The sequence below is a fragment of the Prionailurus viverrinus genome, chromosome A1 (genome assembly GCF_022837055.1).
Source record: "Prionailurus viverrinus isolate Anna chromosome A1, UM_Priviv_1.0, whole genome shotgun sequence".
Lineage (NCBI taxonomy): Eukaryota > Metazoa > Chordata > Mammalia > Carnivora > Felidae > Prionailurus > Prionailurus viverrinus.
Genome location: NC_062561.1, coordinates 141498046 through 141517022, shown reverse-complemented (window position 1 = coordinate 141517022; position 18977 = coordinate 141498046). Strand labels below are relative to the sequence as shown.

The window sequence follows — 18977 nt, the reverse complement described above, 5'->3', positions numbered from 1 at the left end:
GGAGGGGCAGAGAGAGAGGGAGACACAGAATCCGAAACAGGCTCCAGGCTCTGAGCCGTCAGCACAGAGCCCGACGCGGGGCTCAAACTCACGGACCGTGAGATCGTGACCTGGCTGAAGTCGGACGCCCAACCGACTGCGCCACCCAGGCGCCCCGCCATGTTCCTTAAAAGATGGGTATTATAGGGGCGCCTGGGTAGCTCAGTCAGTTAAGCATCCGACTCCTGGTTTCAGCTCAGGCCCTGGTTTCACAGTTCGTGAGTTCGATCCTCACATCGGACTCTGTGCTGACAGGGAGGAGCCTGCTTAGGATTCTCTCTCTTCGCCCCTCCCTCGCTCAAAATAAATAAACTTAAAAATTTTTTAAAAAGATGGGTATAAGAAAGGCACAAATTTCTTGGATATGGAACTGTGATTTACCATTGAATATTGATATGCAAGCAGTGGGTCCATAGATGAATCTTCCAGGTAATTGAAGCTTACTACTCATCTTAACAGAATCATTAATTTTCCCATGAAAATCTAAACCCTTGGAGAATACCGTAAGAGAACAGTCTCTACGCTGCTCATCATTTTATCCATAATCCTTGGTACACAGTAGGTGCTTAATGTTTGCCGAGAGCTGCTAGAAGAGCCCTTCCTGTCATCCTCTGCTATAATACAGTGATTATTTTAGTATTGTCAAATACTAAGGAGATGTTTGGGCTTCTTTGTTCCTGCACTGAATGGCCTCAGACTCTTATGCTGTTTAGTTCCCCCCCCCCCCCCCCCCCGCTCCGGTCCCCACCAGCTATTTCTTCTTGCTGCTATGTGCTTGCAGAGAGCAGCCCAATCACCTAATTGCCTGGTAATTTGTAGCTTCTGATGTACTCTGAGTTGGGAAGGGACACAGCCGAACATATTAGTGTTAAGCCTAATATAAGAATACAAAGGTTCTAAGTGTCTGCCCAAGAGATCCCCAATGAGCAGAGTAAATCAGTTCCAGGACAAAGGCTTTGAGACATGTACTTTGACTGTGTTTTTGCTTAATCCATGGGATGCCGTTTAGTTCCAGGTAATTAAAGATGTCAAATAAATGGTCTACATAAAGTCAGGTATGTTTGTGGTAAGGAACAAATGAAGAAATCTCCCATAAGTCTCCTAAAAGATCCGAAAGAAATGTTTGTGTTGCATCTTAAGCCATACATCAGCAGGCTTTCTCTAAGCTATGCATTCTTAAAAGAGGTGAAATAACCTCCAGTGGGGCAAAAAATGGCTCTTGTGGGGGAGAGGGTGAGAAATCTTTTTATGTATCAGCACAGATCTACATATGGTACAAAAACAGATTCAATATATCTGTGGTATTAAAATTCCATGGTGAAAAATAATTAGGGAAAATCTATCTAAAAAGATTCCTTAGGGGCGCCTGGGTGGCTCAGTCGGTTAAGCGTCCGACTTCGGCTCAGGTCATGATTTCGCGGTCCGTGAGTTCGAACCCCATGTCGGGCTCTGCGCTGACAGCTCAGAGCCTGGAGCCTGTTTCCGATTCTGTGTCTCCCTCTCTCTGACCCTCCCCCGTTCATGCTCTGTCTCTCTCTGTCTCAAAAATAAATAAACGTTAAAAAAAAAAAAGATTCCTTAGGGTACAATAATGGAAGAAAGCTGGGGAATTTTGCTCTATGGAGTCAAAAGTAGAGACAAACCTACTTTAAGAAAGCAAGAAACCCAAATGAAGGAGACTTGAGTTACGGTGTCCTTTCAGTCTTGCCTGTGGTAAAACCTATAAGGCAGCACTTTCTTGTACCAAATTATCTGGGAGTGGGTTAGATGCTTACAACACGAAACCAGAATCTGTTTCAAGTCTTATCATACAAAGGATGGATGCTTTTAAAGGGAAGATTAAACTCTTTTTTTGAAAAACTGGAAAATTCTCATCTCATTGTTAAAATATAGATGATTTTACTTCAGAACATCTTTTTGGTGTTATGTATCATAGAAGAAACTATATCAGCTCTTCTGAGACACAGGACAGAGGCAGAAGACAGGATTTTAAACGTGTACATCTGGAGTACACAGTCACATATTTGAGAAAGCCTCTTACACAGTCAACACAACAATGAATCTCAATGTAAAACAAGGAACAGCTTCTCATCTGCAGGCCAAATGTAGGAAGAACATGAATAAAATGATTTCTAGATTGGTTTGACTTCTAAGAGCAAAACTGTAACCCTTTCAGGCTGAGTGCCAATGTTACAACCTAATTTCTTTAAAAGCGTTTCTTCAAACTAACAAGGAAGGAACAAAGTGTTCCTTCAGTTTTACGTTTAAATCTAAATCTCTTATGAACCTGTCTCAAATTTATTTTATTTTTTCTTAAGGATTAGAGTGCTAGAATGGAAAGACTTCAAAGATCCTGAGGGTATAAGTTCAGGTTGGAGAAATGCACAGAGTTTTCCGGGCTAAGGAAATAAAAACCAGATGTTCCCCACAGATGCTTCCAAAGTTGAAAAGCCAATCTTTGGGGGCAAGAAGACTAAGGTGTCTCGACAGCATTCTATGACCTGCTACAATAGGATACGTCCTAGTTATGCTGCAAATAGACAGGTTAAGGAACATCACTTTCAGAAGTCTTACTTTCAGTAGATTATTTGTCCATGTAGAGTGTTAGTATATCAATCTTGAAGCTACTTTAGATTTCCATGTGAATTTTCCTACTATTCGTCTATGAGTCTTAGAATAAAACTAAAATTAAATCGTTTGAGCCAATGAGGGGATTCTGCTAGCTGCCGAGTACGTCTATCTCAATTATGCACCCCAGACCTGGGGGAATAATTGCACGTCGGTTTGAGGACTCGCTGGGAGAAAGACCTGAGCTAAGACTCCACTGATCACCTGAGCTCCATGAGCCCTTACTCTGGTTGGTGGACCACAGTGACATTTGGGGTTTCCTGCAATTAGTGTCAGTTTCAGAGCCAGTGTGCTGGAACCCCTGGAACGTCTGATTGCGTCCTTTCCCCTCAGCACAGCCACCATGGTAAAAAATTGCAGCTCTCTTTAGGGGAAGCCTGGAATAAAGATGAACAGTATAAACTTTTGACTGTGGCACTCTGTTCTCAAGTGGACCCGGTCTCCTCTTCACTTAAGGGGTTCTTGGTTTGTAAATGGCTTAAGTATGGGAATTGACTTAGGGGTCATGATTTTTGCTCTCATTACTCAAATTATACTTCTGCATTTGACCTAGAATTCTTCTTCCACTTGTACAAATCAGGAATGAATTTAGTAAACTGTTTAAATCATATTTAGGGACACCACAGTCAATTAGCCAATCCCACAGGTCTGTCAGATCATTCTGATTACTGCTTTGACTCTGCTCCCCATGACAGTAACCACACCCACTCACCTTTGGTGGTTAAGTGCTGCCACCTGGCCTCTGTGGCCTGCCCACAGATTTTGGACTGCCAGCCTTTTTGCAAGTACATGAACCAGTTCCTTAGAGTAAATCTCCCCGTCTCTTTATGTATGTGTGTGTATACAGATACTACATACTTTCCAGAGAAACAACTATTTATCTGCATGCACATGCACTTGTATACATGCACGCACACACACAGATATATGACCACACATTTAGTTCTCCAGAGAAAAGTATATATTTGGTTCTGTTTCTCTGGCAAATCTGGACTAATACAATGCAAGGCATAGAAGGGAGCATAGGTATTTATTAAGCAGATTGGGCAAGTTTCTTAGTGGGTCAAGATAAAAAAAGGGCTTCAAATACCCATCGATAGATGAATGGATAAAGAAGATGTGGTATATATATACAATAGAGTATTACTCGGCATTCAAAAAGAATGAAAATTTGCAACTACGTGGATGGAACTGGAGGGTATTGTGCTAAGCAAAATTAGTCACAGAAAGACAAATATATGACTTCATTCATAGGAGGACTTCAAGAGACAAAACAGATGAACATAAGGGAAGGGAAACAAAAATAATATAACAACAGGGAGGGGGACAAAACAGAAGAGACTCATAAATATGGAGAACAAACTGAGAGTTGCTGGAGGGGTTGTGGGAGGGGGGATGGGCTAAATGGGTAAGGGGCACTAAGGAATCTACTCCTGAAATCATTGTTGCACTATATGCTGACTTGGATGTAAATTAAAAAAATAAATAAACATTTTTAAAAAAGGTTAAAAAGGGCTTGATTAAACTAGAAATTTGAGAGTTCAGTAACCATTTTTTTTGCTTTCTGGATTTTGTACCAGAATCCTTAGATTTTGCTAGAGATAGCACCGAATCACTGAAAATAGTGCCACCACCAATAGATCTTTTTGTATATATACTCAACAACTAAAATTGCTGAGAGTCCAAATCTTTTCAGAAACTAAAGCTATACAGTTGTAAAAATAAAAAATCAGTGGCATAACCAGCAAGGTTCATTGAGCCAGCAAAAGGAGGTGAGGACTTACATTGTTTTGCTTTGTCCTTGTCCATGTTGGCCTCATCGACCGCATGCTGTATCTCATCCAGCCAAAGGACTTTGGAAACAATCTCAGAGTCCTGGGAATAGGGTCATAGAATAAAAGAAAGAACAATGAATGATGATGAAACAGAATTTATAACTGCTTTTCAGGAGCCCATTTATTACAGTTCCCACAGACTCTTACCAACTACCAACCACTGTCATACACTGTATAGACTATTAACGCCCAATTCCAACCCCCATCTCCCACTTAGGTGCATTCATCTATTGGTTTGTGTTGCTTCCAAGACTGCCCTCTCCCACGGTGGTCCTTTATAAAGAACCGGATGATCCCTGTGCTGGAACTCCTCCACAGATTTCCTCTGCAGTTAGGGGAAAATGTAACTCCCCTTCCCAGGGACCGTGGGGATCTAATGATGCAGGCCTGCTGACCCCTCTGGCTGCCCTTCACACTCCTCTACTCCCTGTCTCAGACCTGCACACCAGCCTCCTTCAGACCCTAATGTTCTCCTCCAGCTGTGTGGCTGTGGATTCTTTCTTACCGTTCAGGGCTTAATTCAAATGTCACCTCCTCCAGAAAAGCTGCCTCTGAATACGCTCTCCCTTAATCACTGTGTTCCCAAGGTGGCCCAGAGTACCACAGGAAACTTTATTATTTTTTTTATTTTTTTTCAACGTTTATTTATTTTTGGGATAGAGAGAGACAGAGCATGAACGGGGGAGGGGCAGAGAGAGAGGGAGACACAGAATCGGAAACAGGCTCCAGGCTCTGAGCCATGAGCCCAGAGCCCGACGCGGGGCTCGAACTCACGGACCGCGAGATCGTGACCTGGCTGAAGTCGGACGCTCAACCGACTGCGCCACCCAGGCGCCCCTCACAGGAAACTTTAAATTTGAAGGAAAGACAATGATACTTGGCATTTATCAGACACAGAGACAAAAACAAAAGACCCATACAAAAACATGGTGGCTGCCCTCAAGGAGCTAACAACTTAGTAGAAAAGATAGATTTACATAAAAAATAATTATAATACAATGTGATCAGAGCGACAATGGCTGTCGACACGTGATCTAGAAATAGTCAAGAAATGATTATAGTAGGGGTTAATTACAGGGGGAAGAAATACTTGGAGCTAAGGACAGCTTCAGAATGGAAGTGATAACAGCAATAAAAAGGCACTAAATTATCTACCATTTTTTTTTTACTTTTAAAGTGATTTTATTTTATTTTTGGTTGTATTTTAAAGAGAGACAGAGCATGCACATGAGTGAGGGAGAGGGGCAGAGCGGGAGAGAGACTCTTAAGCAGGCTCCACACTCAGTATGGAGAGTGACATGGGGCTAGATTCCATGTCCTCGGGATCATGACCTGAATTGAAATTAAAGGTTGGATGCTCCACCCACTGAGCCACCCAGGTGACCCCATTTTTTTTTTTTACTTCTGGGTTGATTCTGACTACCATACTACAAATATGGTGCTACTATACAGTAATTCAATGGGACTTTCAGAAACCAACTGCCCAAGATTACATAAACTTGCCAAAGATTACAAGTAAATGTTATCAGGAGAAATTAAATATTTTTCAGGGAAGATGAGACATTCAATTTATTTTATTCAATTCAATTTTTTTTGAAAGTGTATTTATTTTGAGAGAGAGCAAGCATATGCAGGGGCATAAACAGAGGCAGAGAGAGGGGTGATCCCAAGCAGGTTCCGCACTGTCAGCACAGAGCCTGACGCAGGGCTCAATCCCACAAATCTTGAGACCATGACCTGAGCCACGATCAAGAGTTGGATGCTCAACTGAGTGAACCACCCAGGCACCCTGAGGCATTCAATTTTCAACAATGGGGACACTTGCCCATGTGTAGTAATAAGTGTCACGTACTAAATCCTAAGGCAAGCCTGTGATGAACAGCAAGTAGCTCATCAGAACCATGGAGAACTTGCTCCATCATTCAGGACTCATGATGGATGGAGAGTTGGCAGGAAGGAGAAATGACATCCACCTGCTCCTCTGCAAGGCTTCAAAGCTATTTCCCTCTTAGACTAACTTGAGATAATGTATGTAGAAAGCACTCTGAAAGTAAGACAAAGAATCTATCACTTCATCCTGTAATATCTGGGCTAATGGAGACCATCATGGAAGGCTTGGCTCCTGCTTCCACAACCATCTCTAGGCAGATCTGCCACATGGGTATGGTTACTTGTAGCAAGATCTCCATTTCTTGAAAGAATGGATGTGAAGGAATCAAACAAGAAGCATGATAGGAAGTTGAAGACTACAGGAAGAATGAAGAGACAGGGGAGTAGGAACTATTTGTTCCCAAGGCCAAAGAGAACCCAAACACTCCTCCCAGGACTAGCCTAAAGACTAAGTTCCATACAAGTTCATTTATGTCTCTTTCAGTTTTTTTTAAGAGTATTTACCAAATTCTTTCATAACTTATCATTGTAGAAGATGCACCATACAAACTTTGACCCAGATGAAAAGGAAGTTAAATCCCACTTAAAAGCTTAAAGTATTTGTTTCATAAGGAAAAGAAAAAGTTTACAAACCAAATGGCTTTAAGTCAACAGTTTAAATCATGACTCATTACACCAAAGGATGCTAGAGTTAAATGTAAAACCAAGAGTAAAAACCAAGCCCTAGTGGTTTAAGATCTCCTTTTAAATTGCTTGCTACAAGACTGGAAATTTATTTATAGGATGGTCAGGGTTCTACCTCAAGCTACATAGCCAGGTTCAACATCTGAGTGACAAATGGATCAAGTAAAGAGAAAGCAGGCCATCTGCAAATCAAGTGATAAATTCCTGAATTCAGATGAGTCCTAGAATATTTTAATTCAACAAAAAGTACCCTTTTCAATATTTTATGGCATTTTGGCTATTTCTGCAATAAAATAGCTTTCAATTTCAGCTTCTGTTAACATATATTATGTAGCTGAAGTACTATTAATTTTTGATTGTAAAACTCTTGGTGTGATGAAATTTAATCATGATGTGAAAAGTTTACACAGATCAATTCCTTCCTGGCTTAGCCCTCAGCCTGTAAGTCTCACACCAAATCTGCATTTTCTGATTCTTGCTGCATTTTATATGCAACATGCTGTTGGGACTGTTTGGCTTAGGGTTTAACCTTAAGTTGTGTTAAGTACAGAAAAATCTGTCACAAGGCAGTTTCATTTATACTACATATTAAACCATATCCTCCGGGATATAATTATCCATAAAAGCTTATATGTTGCACAACGGTGTGGCTGTCCTAAACACTACTGAGATGGACACTACTTAATGATTAAGATGGTAAATTTTATGTTATGGACATTTCACATTTTTTAAAAAATGTTTATTGTAGACCTGCTCACCAATAACCATGGAATAAACAGAGTCCTCTGCATTTTAATGTTGTATCACGATTTTAGTTTATTATTTAACACCCCTCCACACCCCACTGTTACCTGACTCTGTAGTTAACGAACAGCTCAGAATATGTTGAGTTATGGAAAAACAAACAAAAAAAAACCACCCTAAAACCAAGTATGGCCAAACAGTGATGGCAAATTCAGAATATGTGACACTGATGGAGAATTTTCAAAGTAACCAAGGTCTTAATTTAGCTTCCTAAAAAAAGTTTGTTTTCTGTGACTCATTTCATTTATAATTATGTAATGGGTTTAAGAATTAAGGTTTGAATAACAGAGAGGATTAAGGAAAGGCTAATTTCTGACAGCTCAGTTATTCAGTAGACATCACACTCTGGCACTGTGCTTTTTAAATGGATAAAAATGAGATATAGGACAGTCAAAACTAACTGCTGCTCGGCCTCTATGTTCAGCTTACTTTTGTAAGCACTCACTGTATACTACCTGCATTTTTCCAGCAAGTCAAAGTATACGGGGTGGGAATTAGAGCATCTACGCAGAAGGAACTGTTAGGGGTGGCTAAGAGTTAAATGATTTGCTCCAGGAATAAAGTAATGTGTTCAGAGACTCAGCCTGAGTCATGCAGCCTGCAACATGAGCGCTGTCACACCCTTCCCCTCCAGAGGACCTGGGCAAGCTTCCCAGTCTGCGGAGCATGCGACAGACAGCACGCTCTACGGCGAGAACAAGGGTTCCATTTGCTGTTCACACACGAAACCGAGGGGAAGCTGTGCTCCCTAATTTTACACGTTTAACAACATTTGAGAAACGGGACTCAGGTCACCAAGATGAAAGCCCTCATCTTTGTAGCTGCTGGAGTCATGCTTCTGTCGCCCACTTTTTGTCAAAGCGGTAAGCTCTTTTCATACGGGGGTAGGTCGGGGGGTGGTGGTTTGTGTTACAAGGGCAAACGGAATCTAATTTTCTTCGCACTTTACACAATCTGCAACCTGAAAGGCAGAGTTTGAGGTTTGTTATGAAAAGGCAGCATCTTGGAAGGGAATAGCTATCGTTTGTTTGCTCTGTTCAGACCTTGTTGAAGACCAGTGTTCTCTGCTTAGATTTAAAAACCTGTGGCATAGTCAAGATTTTAACTCCTACAATGAAGTCATGGATCAAACTTCATTGTGACAAGATTCTGATCTTCTAAGAATTTCCTCTGATTCGGCAAGACAGCACTTTTTCAAGAGATTTTCAAAATTCCTATGTTTATACCTTGTCTTGGGCCACAAGTAGGGAAAACAAGAACAGTACCAGAAAGAATGAGTGGTCCTCCAGTAAGTAATGCTAACAGGTTACTGTTTCTTAATGACTTTACCATGGAGTTCTCCTTACATTCATATGATCTTTTAGTTTTTAGAAATGAGATCTCCCAAATACTATTATTCAACTCTTAATGTGTTTCTTATTTCACTCAACCCAATGTTAGCCTGTCACCTCCTGCTTACTCCAAAATAAGCCAATTTGCGCTATCTGTATCCACAACTCTTCTGCTGTTAGGTCACTCTCCAGCCAACATTGTTTGGAGCAGGAAAGCTGGGGTGAGGGACAACGATGAGGCAGAAAAAATAAAAATTTGACAAAACTAAATCTCTATAGAGGAATGTTGCTTCAACAGGCAGTTGAAATCGCCAAGGTGGTTGTGGGAGAGTGCTAAGCATTCAGAGCAGCAGCGGGTGTGGGATTCACAAGGAGTGAGCGTTCTGGGTAGGGGTGAACCCAAATGCAGCAGAAGGGGGCTCCTTCAAGATGCTGGTGGAGTTTGGTGCAAGTGAACAGGGGGCATTTAAAGGCGACAAAGTAAGAAGCAAGGCATTGGCTTTCTTCCATGGGGTGGGGGAGAAATGAGTAAAAAAAAACCCATCGTCTAGAGGCTGAAGTCTGGTCCCCTTGGACCAGTCCCTTTCCAAGGCCTTTGCCCAGAGTAAAAACATTTTAGAAACATTATGCCAAACGGAAGCCTGTATTAAGAATCCAAACAAATTGAAAAATATGTCAAATTTAACAATGAGTACTATTTGAAAGCACACCAGACTCTAGGCACTAAAAGACTTACTCAAGTCAAGCCAGATCTGGAATTCTCATGGAAAAAGGAATCGAGGCTTTTTCACAGCCACTGTTTACCATGTTTTTAGGCACCATGTCTTGCTCAATCACAGGAATTTTCTGAAAACTGACAAACACTTCATTGCAACAACTCTCTTATCAGATCTTGAAAGGAAATAACTTGCACAGCATGTTCTTCAGCCACCATTTTCCAGCTTTGGGCCTAATTCTCAAGGCATTTCTCTTTGGGTGACATCAAATTTAAGCATTTTTCAAAATGCGAGAATGAAGAGAAGGATTTGTGTGGCTGAATCCAAGGGTCACCCAACCGGTCCTCAAAGTTCACATCTAAACACAGGCAGAGAAGAACACTTCCCAGATATTTCTTTCTTTTTCGTTAATCTATCTTCCTTTAAACGACACCTTAACACCACCTCCCTGTCCCTACTTGTTCAGGCAATACTCTGTTTTATACACTGAATTCAGTTTATGCAATCTCAAGGTTATGAGGAAGGCTTCAATTTCACCTGGGGGCGAACTGCTAGAGATTAAAGCAGGAAGAGAAACTGGCTTTGAATGAGAACCAGGTTACTAAACACTAACCCCAAGTGCTCAACACGTAGGAATTCAGAAGTCATGTGAAAAGACGTAACTAGCAGAACAATGGCATTTTAAATTGGTAAGTATGAGGTTTATATTAGGCATTAAAGTCCATCTTAGAAATGTGAGAGAATCCACTTCATGTACGTGTCAAAGATTTACGGAAAAATTATATAATGAGAAACAGGTTTGAGTAGTAAGGTCTACTGTGTTTTTGAAATTGCTCTTGCATGAATTAGGAGGATTAAAATTAGCACGCCAACGAACGCCCAACATATAGTATAATTTATAGTATGTAGTTGTTGCATCTCTATTCCTTTTTGTTCCATTTCTGAATTTTTCCTTAGTTTTTTAAACTGAAATAGAGTTGCCATACAATGTTACATTGGCTTCAAGTGCACAACATAGTGATTGGACAATTCTATACATTATCTCGTAAGTGTAATTACCACTTGTTACCAAACAATGTTATTACATTATGGACTATATTCTCTATTCCCCTCTTTTCATTTTTCTTCCTTTGTCTCCTCTATGCTTGTCATTTGTCCCATCTTCTTCCCCAAAATCATCTGGAGTAGACGCCTCCTAGTCATTTTTGCCTCCTGCCTCTCCCTCATTGCCACCAAAGCCAACTGGATGCCAAGTCCCTCTAAGCTGCCATCAGTTTCCACGGTTCACTTCGCCTTTCTGCTGCCATTGCTCTAGTTTGTTACCTTCCATCTTGAGTTTCAATGACTACAGTAGCCTCCAGATCAGTCCCCCTTGCCCCTAATTTCTTCCCTTTTCAGTCTGTACACTGTCACCCAAGTCATCTTAAATATAAACCAGATCACAGTTATATTAGTATGCTATTGGTGCTGCAACAAATTACCACAATTGTAGTGGCTTAAAACAATACAGATGATACTCCCGGAGGTCACAAGTCCTGAAGTCAAGATGTCAGCAGGGCTGTGTTCATTCTGGAGGCTCTGGGGCATAAGTTATTTTCTTGTCTTTTTTTTTTTTTTTTTTTTTTTTTTTTTTTTTTTTTTTTTTAGCTTCTAGAAGCTGCTTGCATTCTTTGGTTTATGGCTCCTCTTTTCATCCTCAATGCCAGCACAGCACAGCATTTTAAAATATCTGATATTGACTCCCTTGCCTCCCTCTTATAAGGAGTCTTACGATTACATCTGATGCACCTAGCCAATCCAGGACACTCATGCCATCTGAAGATCCTGAATCACATCTGCAAAGTCCCTTTTGCACATAAAATAACATATTCAAAGGGTCCAGGCATTAGCAGGTGGAATCTTGTGGGGCCATCATGCTGTCTACTATAATGGCCATGCCTCTGTTCACAATTTTGTATGTGCCTAAGCCCAGCATCTGAGAACAGAAACATGGTTTCTTTCGAGTTTTCTTCTAGTTAAAGGTCTTTCAGAGATTTGGCTGTATCCTACCCTTTCATCTGTAACCTACCCTGTCATCTTCTTTCACACACCTTATTAGCGTAAGACAATGAGTTTTTGTGCACCTTTTCCACTGGTCTGACAGTTTGAAGACAGGGACAGAGTGTAACACTGTACCACTGGCATATAAGCATGCAATAAACATTTGTTGAATTAACTTATCTGACATTGCCAGATCCCATGCCAGCCCATATATCTTATTCATCTATTAAATTTCATCTATGAACCTTGCTCATCTTTACCTCTTCCTTGACATTCTGCTCAAACATTTAAATCTGTTAACCACTGTCTGAATGTCTATACAATTTACAGCCAATATGATATTGGTCTATAATGGTTTGATGTGCTATTATTGCTTCCTCCAACGGTATTATAAACTTCCTGCCTGCAAGGAGTTGCCATCTAGCTTTTGCTCCTGCATGGGCTAGCACAGTGCTGGGGCATACGATATATACTAAATGCATTCCTGCTAATTACCAGATTTATAGGGATTTGTAAAAATAAAAATGATTCTAAATTCTACAACTACAGAAACTATGTAGATAAAACTTTTAGTTTCATTGTGTCCTGAACTACAGGCATGGGCTCAGCAATAATTCATAATAATACTTCTTCTCAGTTGCAGGCATGGCAAATGACGTACACAACTTGGCAAAACCAACCTTACCTATTAAGACCTTCCGTGGGGCTCCCCCAAATTCTTTTGAAGAATTCCCCCTTTCTGCCATAGAAGGCTGGACAGGAACTACCACAACTGTAAAAATTAACTGCCCAGAAGAAAGGGTTTCAAATCTCCACGTGAATAATGCTACCATGGGGTACCTGAGCAGCTCCTTAAGTACCAAACTGATCCCAGCCGTCTACATCCTGGTGTTTGTAGTAGGTGTGCCAGCCAATGCGGTGACCCTGTGGATGCTCCTCTTCAGGACCAGATCCATCTGTATGAACATCTTCTACACCAACCTGGCCATGGCAGACTTTCTTTTTTGCATCACACTGCCCTTTAAGATAGCTTACCACCTCAATGGGAACAACTGGGTATTTGGAGAGGTGATGTGCCGGGCCACCACAGTCATCTTCTATGGCAACATGTACTGCTCCATTCTGCTCCTCGCCTGCATTAGTATCAGCCGCTACCTAGCCATTGTCCATCCTTTCACATACCGAGGTCTGCCCAAGCGTACCTACACCTTGCTGACATGTGGACTGGTGTGGGCAACGGTTTTCTTATACATGCTGCCATTCTTCATCCTGAAGCAGGAATATTACCTTGTCCAGCAGGACATCACCACTTGCCATGATGTCCACAACACATGCGAGTCCTCATCACCCTTCCAACTCTACTACTTCATATCCTTGGCATTCTTTGGATTCTTAATTCCCTTTGTGGTCATTATCTACTGCTACACAGTCATCATTCGGACGCTTAATGCATATGATCACAGATGGCTGTGGTATGTTAAGGCGAGTCTCCTCATTCTTTTGATTTTCACCATTTGCTTTGCTCCAAGCAATATTATCCTCCTTATTCACCACGCTAACTACTACTACAACAATACTGATGGCTTATATTTTGTCTATCTCATAGCTTTGTGCCTTGGGAGCCTGAATAGTTGCCTAGATCCACTCCTTTATTTTCTTATGTCAAAAATCATAGATCACTCCACTGTTTACCTTACAATGGTGAAATCACCTTAGAGAACCAGGAACGCCATCTGTGAAAACACACCTTCTTGGGACGATATATGCCCAGTACAAAGGGTTCTACCCTCTAACTCTATTCTTGAGCTCCTAAGAAATACTGCCTCAAAATAAAACACTACAAAAGCACTTTTTTATTTTAATACTTTTTCAGGATTTTAAGAGTGTCAGTGCAGAAGAAAAGATATGATCATCTTTAGGGCAACTGACACACTTGCCTGATGGTACTTCAAGACCTTTAATTCTCCATCTTCCCTACTTCCAGTAGGTTTCAACCCTACATGTCCTGGAGGAGGAGGTGGGACAAGGGCAAAGCACAGGGAGAAGCTAACATCTCAGTTTTCAGTGTTTGGCGTCATTTTTGATTCGTCTTCCTTCTCCAACTCTCACACAGGTGGTGCCTCATCAGCTCACTCGAAGTGATTTTTATCACTAGGGGCCATTACCTTAATCCCACATTTGCCTTCTAACCATTCTTTTCACTGCCAGCCTATTCTATGTCACTGGCCATTGCCAGATTAATCTTCCTGAGATCATATTGAACACATCACTCAAAAATCCCAGCTCACACACTGCCAATGATTGTTCACTGTTTTGGAATAAGTTATAAATCTTTAGCCTGACATTCAGAGATAATTTTCGAACTTTGCTTCCCAATAAACCTTGCCTGCAAAGTAGGCACCAGCCAAGCTTCTTGATTTGCTATAATCTTGACTTCTCCTTTCTGCTCTTGCTTCTCTAACTGTAAAGCTGTTTTTAACATGTTTGCCTTAATTCTTTCCATCTCTTAAAGTCTTCAATGGACCATTCTTCTGATTCTCAAGCTAGAAGTTCATTTTTCTCATCTCCCTTTCTTGTATTTTTGACATTTATATACAAATATTAATTTCATAAATACTTATTAAACACCCTGTATAGTAAAGAAGGGGCTACTCCTCTCCCTTCTTTAGTTTCCTGTAGACCCAAGTCTTCTCAGGGTTTGTGGGGCCCAGATCCATGCTCTGTATAACATGTTGCTGAGTGAATGAATAAAATCTCAAAGCAGCAAAACAGTATGAAAGCCCATTCAATTGTTACTCAGAAGGCAAGGTACCTTGTATGACAAGGGACATTATTTTTTGGTTGGGCATGTAAAAAAAAAAAAAAAGGTAAGTTAGAACATACTCATAAAATCATTTAAAAGTTCAAAATAACAAAACATTAAAAAATTAAAAAAAAAAAGGGTGGGGTGTCTGGGGGTCTTAGTCGGTTAGGCAGACTTTGGCTCAGGTAATGACCTCACGGTCCAGGAGTTCCAGCCCTGTGTTGGGCTCTGTGCTGACAGTTCAGAGCCTGGAGCCTGCTTCAGATTCTGGGTCTCCTTTTCTCTCAGCCCCGCATTGGGTACAGAGATTACTTGAAGAAAAAAGAAAAAAAAAACATAAAAAGAAACCTAAAATAAGTTTTAAGATGACAGAAACTTCAATGAAAGGAATTGGTTTCTGCAAATAAAGCCATCATATGTAATACAGTTTCACGTAAAAGAAAAATGTAGTAATATTCACTTGTTAAAAGCACACAACTCTTGTGCAGTAAATATATACGTAGCAAAACAGAACGTTTTTGGGTATCTAATTCACAAAGTCTCAAGGAAAGCCTTCAATTTTAAAATAGCTCACAATTCACTGCCTCTGGTGAACAAAGTGTGTTTTCTGTTAAGTATGTGCCAACATGCGCATTACCCAGCCTTTCTCCTGAGACAAAAGGAATTTGGTTTCTACACAAGGTTACACTTGAAATACTATTAACGAGGAGCAAGACTTCTCACCAGCTTAAATCCCTGTCCTCAACCTTTGATAAAACTGGCCATCCGTTCCATGCAGATGTTATCCATTGTCATTGTTTTTAAAAATTCTTTTTATTTTAGAGAGAGAGGGAGAACACATGAAGTGGGGGGCGGTGGGGGAGAGACAGAATCTTAAGCAGTTTCCATGCTCAGCATGGAGCCCAGTGCAGGGCTCAATCCCATGATCCTGGGATCATGACCTGAGCCGAAATCAAGAGTCAGACTCTCAACTGACTGAGCCACCCAGAGCCCCTCCAATGTGATCTTTAACAGCTGTATGTTTTCGCACAAGCTTTACTTTATACTGGCAATACTAGTAATATAATTTTTTTTCTATTATTTTCAAGGCCAGATCTTGGGAAGGCAAGGCACAGAATTATCTCCATCAAAACACAACTGCAACTTCCAAGCATCCAAACCACAAATGTTAAAAAACACACACAGATGGGGCACCTCGGTAACTCAGTCAGTTAAGTGTATGACTTTTGATTTTGGCCAGGTCATGATCTCAGGGTCATGAGATCAACCCCCGCTGGGCGTGGAGCCTTCTTAATATTCTCTCTCCCCCACTCTCTCTCTCAAAAACAAAAAACAAAACAAAAAAACCCCACACAGACACACATACACACACACATAGACCTCATCAAATAAGCAAAGAATCAGTTTTTTTTCCCCAGGGAAAAAACAGGCAGAGAAAAAAAAAGTTTCAAAATTAATGGGCAGAAAAGGAAAATGGTGTTTAAAAATAGCAATATAACCAAATCATATTCATTGCTTGGAACTGTAATGTTTTAAATCTGTTAGCTCTTGCCAATACAATTCAGGCTCCTCATTTTATAGGCCGAAGCAGTTTAATTCCAGCCTGAGCTAGAACCCAGATCCTTAGGCTCATATTTAATGCTCTATTTCCATTACTAAAGCTGCTGCTCTTACACTTAGGAAGCAAGCCTGACAGACAGATGGCAAAGTGGAGACACCCAGCAAAGGCTTCTAAGTGTCCTGGTGAGGTCCCACGGCACTCCATCTTGACCTAAAGCTATCAGACTGGAATGCTCTGGAAGGGACTTGCATAGCCTGCCTATGAAAGATTTGTGGAGTCAAGGATAAACTGCATGTGGCTGTGGGCAGACAGGAACCTAGGTCTATCTCTATCCTGTACCCAGAAGATCCCACGTGTGGTTTGTGGATACAACAATTTGTGTGTGTCTAGCAAGGACTTTGTGACACAGACATCACTCAGCCTTTACCTGGGCAACCGCTGGCACCCACAATAATATTAGCTACATTATTTCAGTATTTTTGGGGGGTGTCAAGCTCCATGCAAAATGCTGAACACTCAAACACATGTATATGTTCACAATATAATTATATATGATTACATTTTAATATAATCTATAGAAATATAAGTACGTGAACATACAAATACACTTTATTACATCTCTATGTTACTCTTAACCCCTCATCGTGATCCTGTAAGATAGGCACTATTATATCCATTTTACACGTGTGGAAATGGAAGTAAAGAGAATTCAAGGGACTTGACTAAAATCTCTGGTTATTTTGACAAAGCCAATATTGGAATGGTGCCTGTCTCCAAAGCAAGTAACTGTATCTTCCAATGCTGACAAGTGTGCCTCGGGCCACAGTCTTGGCTCCATCAGTGGGGACGGCAGGCAGAGACCCATTCTCCCCTCCATGGGGTGTGGGGGCACAAGGCTTGGGTTTCAGTTTCACTCCCCTATTCGCTGGCCCGCTATTTATTGACCAGTCCCGTTCCTTTCCATCAGATGAAAGGGCAACCAGCCACACAGCTGCTGTGAGGGTCAAATGAAGATAAATAATGTGAGGGCACCCCTAAAGCACAGGGGGTACGGCAAGGCTGCTGCCATCCCCATCAGAAGGTTAACAGTACAAAAGTCCCTGACTTGGAGGGATGTTTTTATTCACCTTTAATGAGGCAGTTCAGCAGTACATATGATTATATGTGCATATGTATGTAACATATAAATGTAAATAAATATGCACATACATAAAAAGATATACACTTTAATTTTTATTAAAAATATTTTTGCATAGGTAATACATGGTACAAAGTTTATATTAAAAATTTATTTTCTGGGGCGCCTGGGTGGCGCAGTCGGTTAAGCGTCCGACTTCAGCCAGGTCACGATCTCGCGGTCTGGGAGTTCGAGCCCCGCGTCAGGCTCTGGGCTGATGGCTCAGAGCCTGGAGCCTGTTTCTGATTCTGTGTCTCCCTCTCTCTCTGCCCCTCCCCCATTCATGCTCTGTCTCTCTCTGTCCCAAAAATAAATAAACGTTGAAAAAAATTTAAAAAAAATTTATTTTCTTCCTCCCTCACCACTCACTTCTCTTTGCCAGAGTCAACACTTCCCTATGCTGCTGGAGACAACATTATGCCAAAATAATTTCTAATACCTTGCATCAAAATGAGCTGCCTTGAAGGGGAACACCTCAATCGGGGCAGTAGGTCCTATTCCACAAACTAAGTTACCAGGGAAATCTTGGCCCTTTGTGAGTTTTTTCTTAAGTTTAGAAACATTCATCATGTAATACATGTACTCTCTAAGAAAGTAAAATCCCAACAGCACAAAAACAGAAAACAAAGAAGTCTCCCATCTATACCAGACTTCTAGTTCACCTTCCAGGTGTTTCCTTCTGGAAATAATTTATGCACATGCAAGAGTATGTTTATTATGGGTGTGTATCCCATTTTCAGGCATGTGGAAACATTTTTTTTTTACTTAACAATATACATACTGAAGATTATCCAATATAGATTCACTCAATTTTTTTGACGACCACAGAGTATTTCACTATATGGATATACTGCAACTTACTTAACTGGGCCTCTCTTAAAGGATATTTATATTGTTTGGGGTCTTTTGTTATTACAATGCAACAATAAACATCCTCTTCCCTCTGCCTTTATAATACAGGTTTCTGAATCCAATGGACCAGGGCATAGTTGCAGAAGGAATTACTTTTTGGATAGTTTTGGATACATTACTTAGCCTAAGTTTCATTATCTGTAAGTGATGATAAGGACATTTAACCCACATGGCTGTTATGGATTATTATGAGGATTATATGAGATAATATGCATACAAATACGCAGTATCATGCCTGGCAAACAACAGGTGCTCAATAAATGTTTGTTCTAATCAAAGATGCTGTTCCTGTTTCAGATGAGGCAGTTTCTGGGTTGTAAACACCTATACAGAGAAGACCTCCACTCCTTGAGGTTTTGGCTTGCAGCTGGAGACATGGCATCTATGAGTGGGGTCAGGTCCAGGGAGCATCTCTCTCTCACTCTCAAGGAACAGATCATAAGCTTCACCACTCAGCACCCTTCCAACACTGGCCAGTATCTGTGGAACACCTCCTAACTCCAGTCTAAGCTCTGCAGCATGGAAAAAACCCTGTGCTCTTCAAAGGGACTGTGGCC

General features: G+C 41.0%; 2 protein-coding genes across 5 annotated transcripts in view; one reads left to right on the top strand and one right to left on the bottom strand.

Annotated features, from left to right (window-relative positions):
• Positions 1–18977, bottom strand: part of IQGAP2 (IQ motif containing GTPase activating protein 2) — a 298358-nt gene that overhangs the window by 71766 nt on the left and 207615 nt on the right. For all 3 annotated transcript variants that reach the window (XM_047859837.1, XM_047859848.1, XM_047859856.1), the window contains one exon: positions 4452–4542. In XM_047859837.1, coding sequence (XP_047715793.1) covers positions 4452–4542 — 91 coding nt within the window. The remainder of the gene's footprint in view (positions 1–4451; positions 4543–18977) is intronic.
• F2RL2 (coagulation factor II thrombin receptor like 2) lies at positions 8518–15547 on the top strand. Of its 2 annotated transcripts, none has more exons than XM_047859875.1 (2): positions 8518–8743; positions 12611–15547. In XM_047859875.1, the coding sequence occupies exons 1-2, from the start codon at positions 8680–8682 to the stop codon at positions 13681–13683; spliced, it is 1137 nt and encodes a 378-aa protein (XP_047715831.1). In that variant the 5' UTR covers positions 8518–8679; the 3' UTR covers positions 13684–15547. The 2 variants fall into 2 exon arrangements, with proteins under 2 accessions (XP_047715831.1, XP_047715822.1); XM_047859866.1 differs by having other exon boundaries at positions 8521–8743; positions 12605–15546.

Coding starts and splice junctions, on each gene's coding strand:
- F2RL2 (XM_047859866.1), top strand. CDS start 8,680: ATGAAAGCCCTCATCTTTGTAGCTGCTGGAGTCATGCTTCTGTCGCCC. Junction 8,744..12,604: donor GCCCACTTTTTGTCAAAGCG/GTAAGCTCTTTT, acceptor ACTTCTTCTCAG/TTGCAGGCATGGCAAATGAC.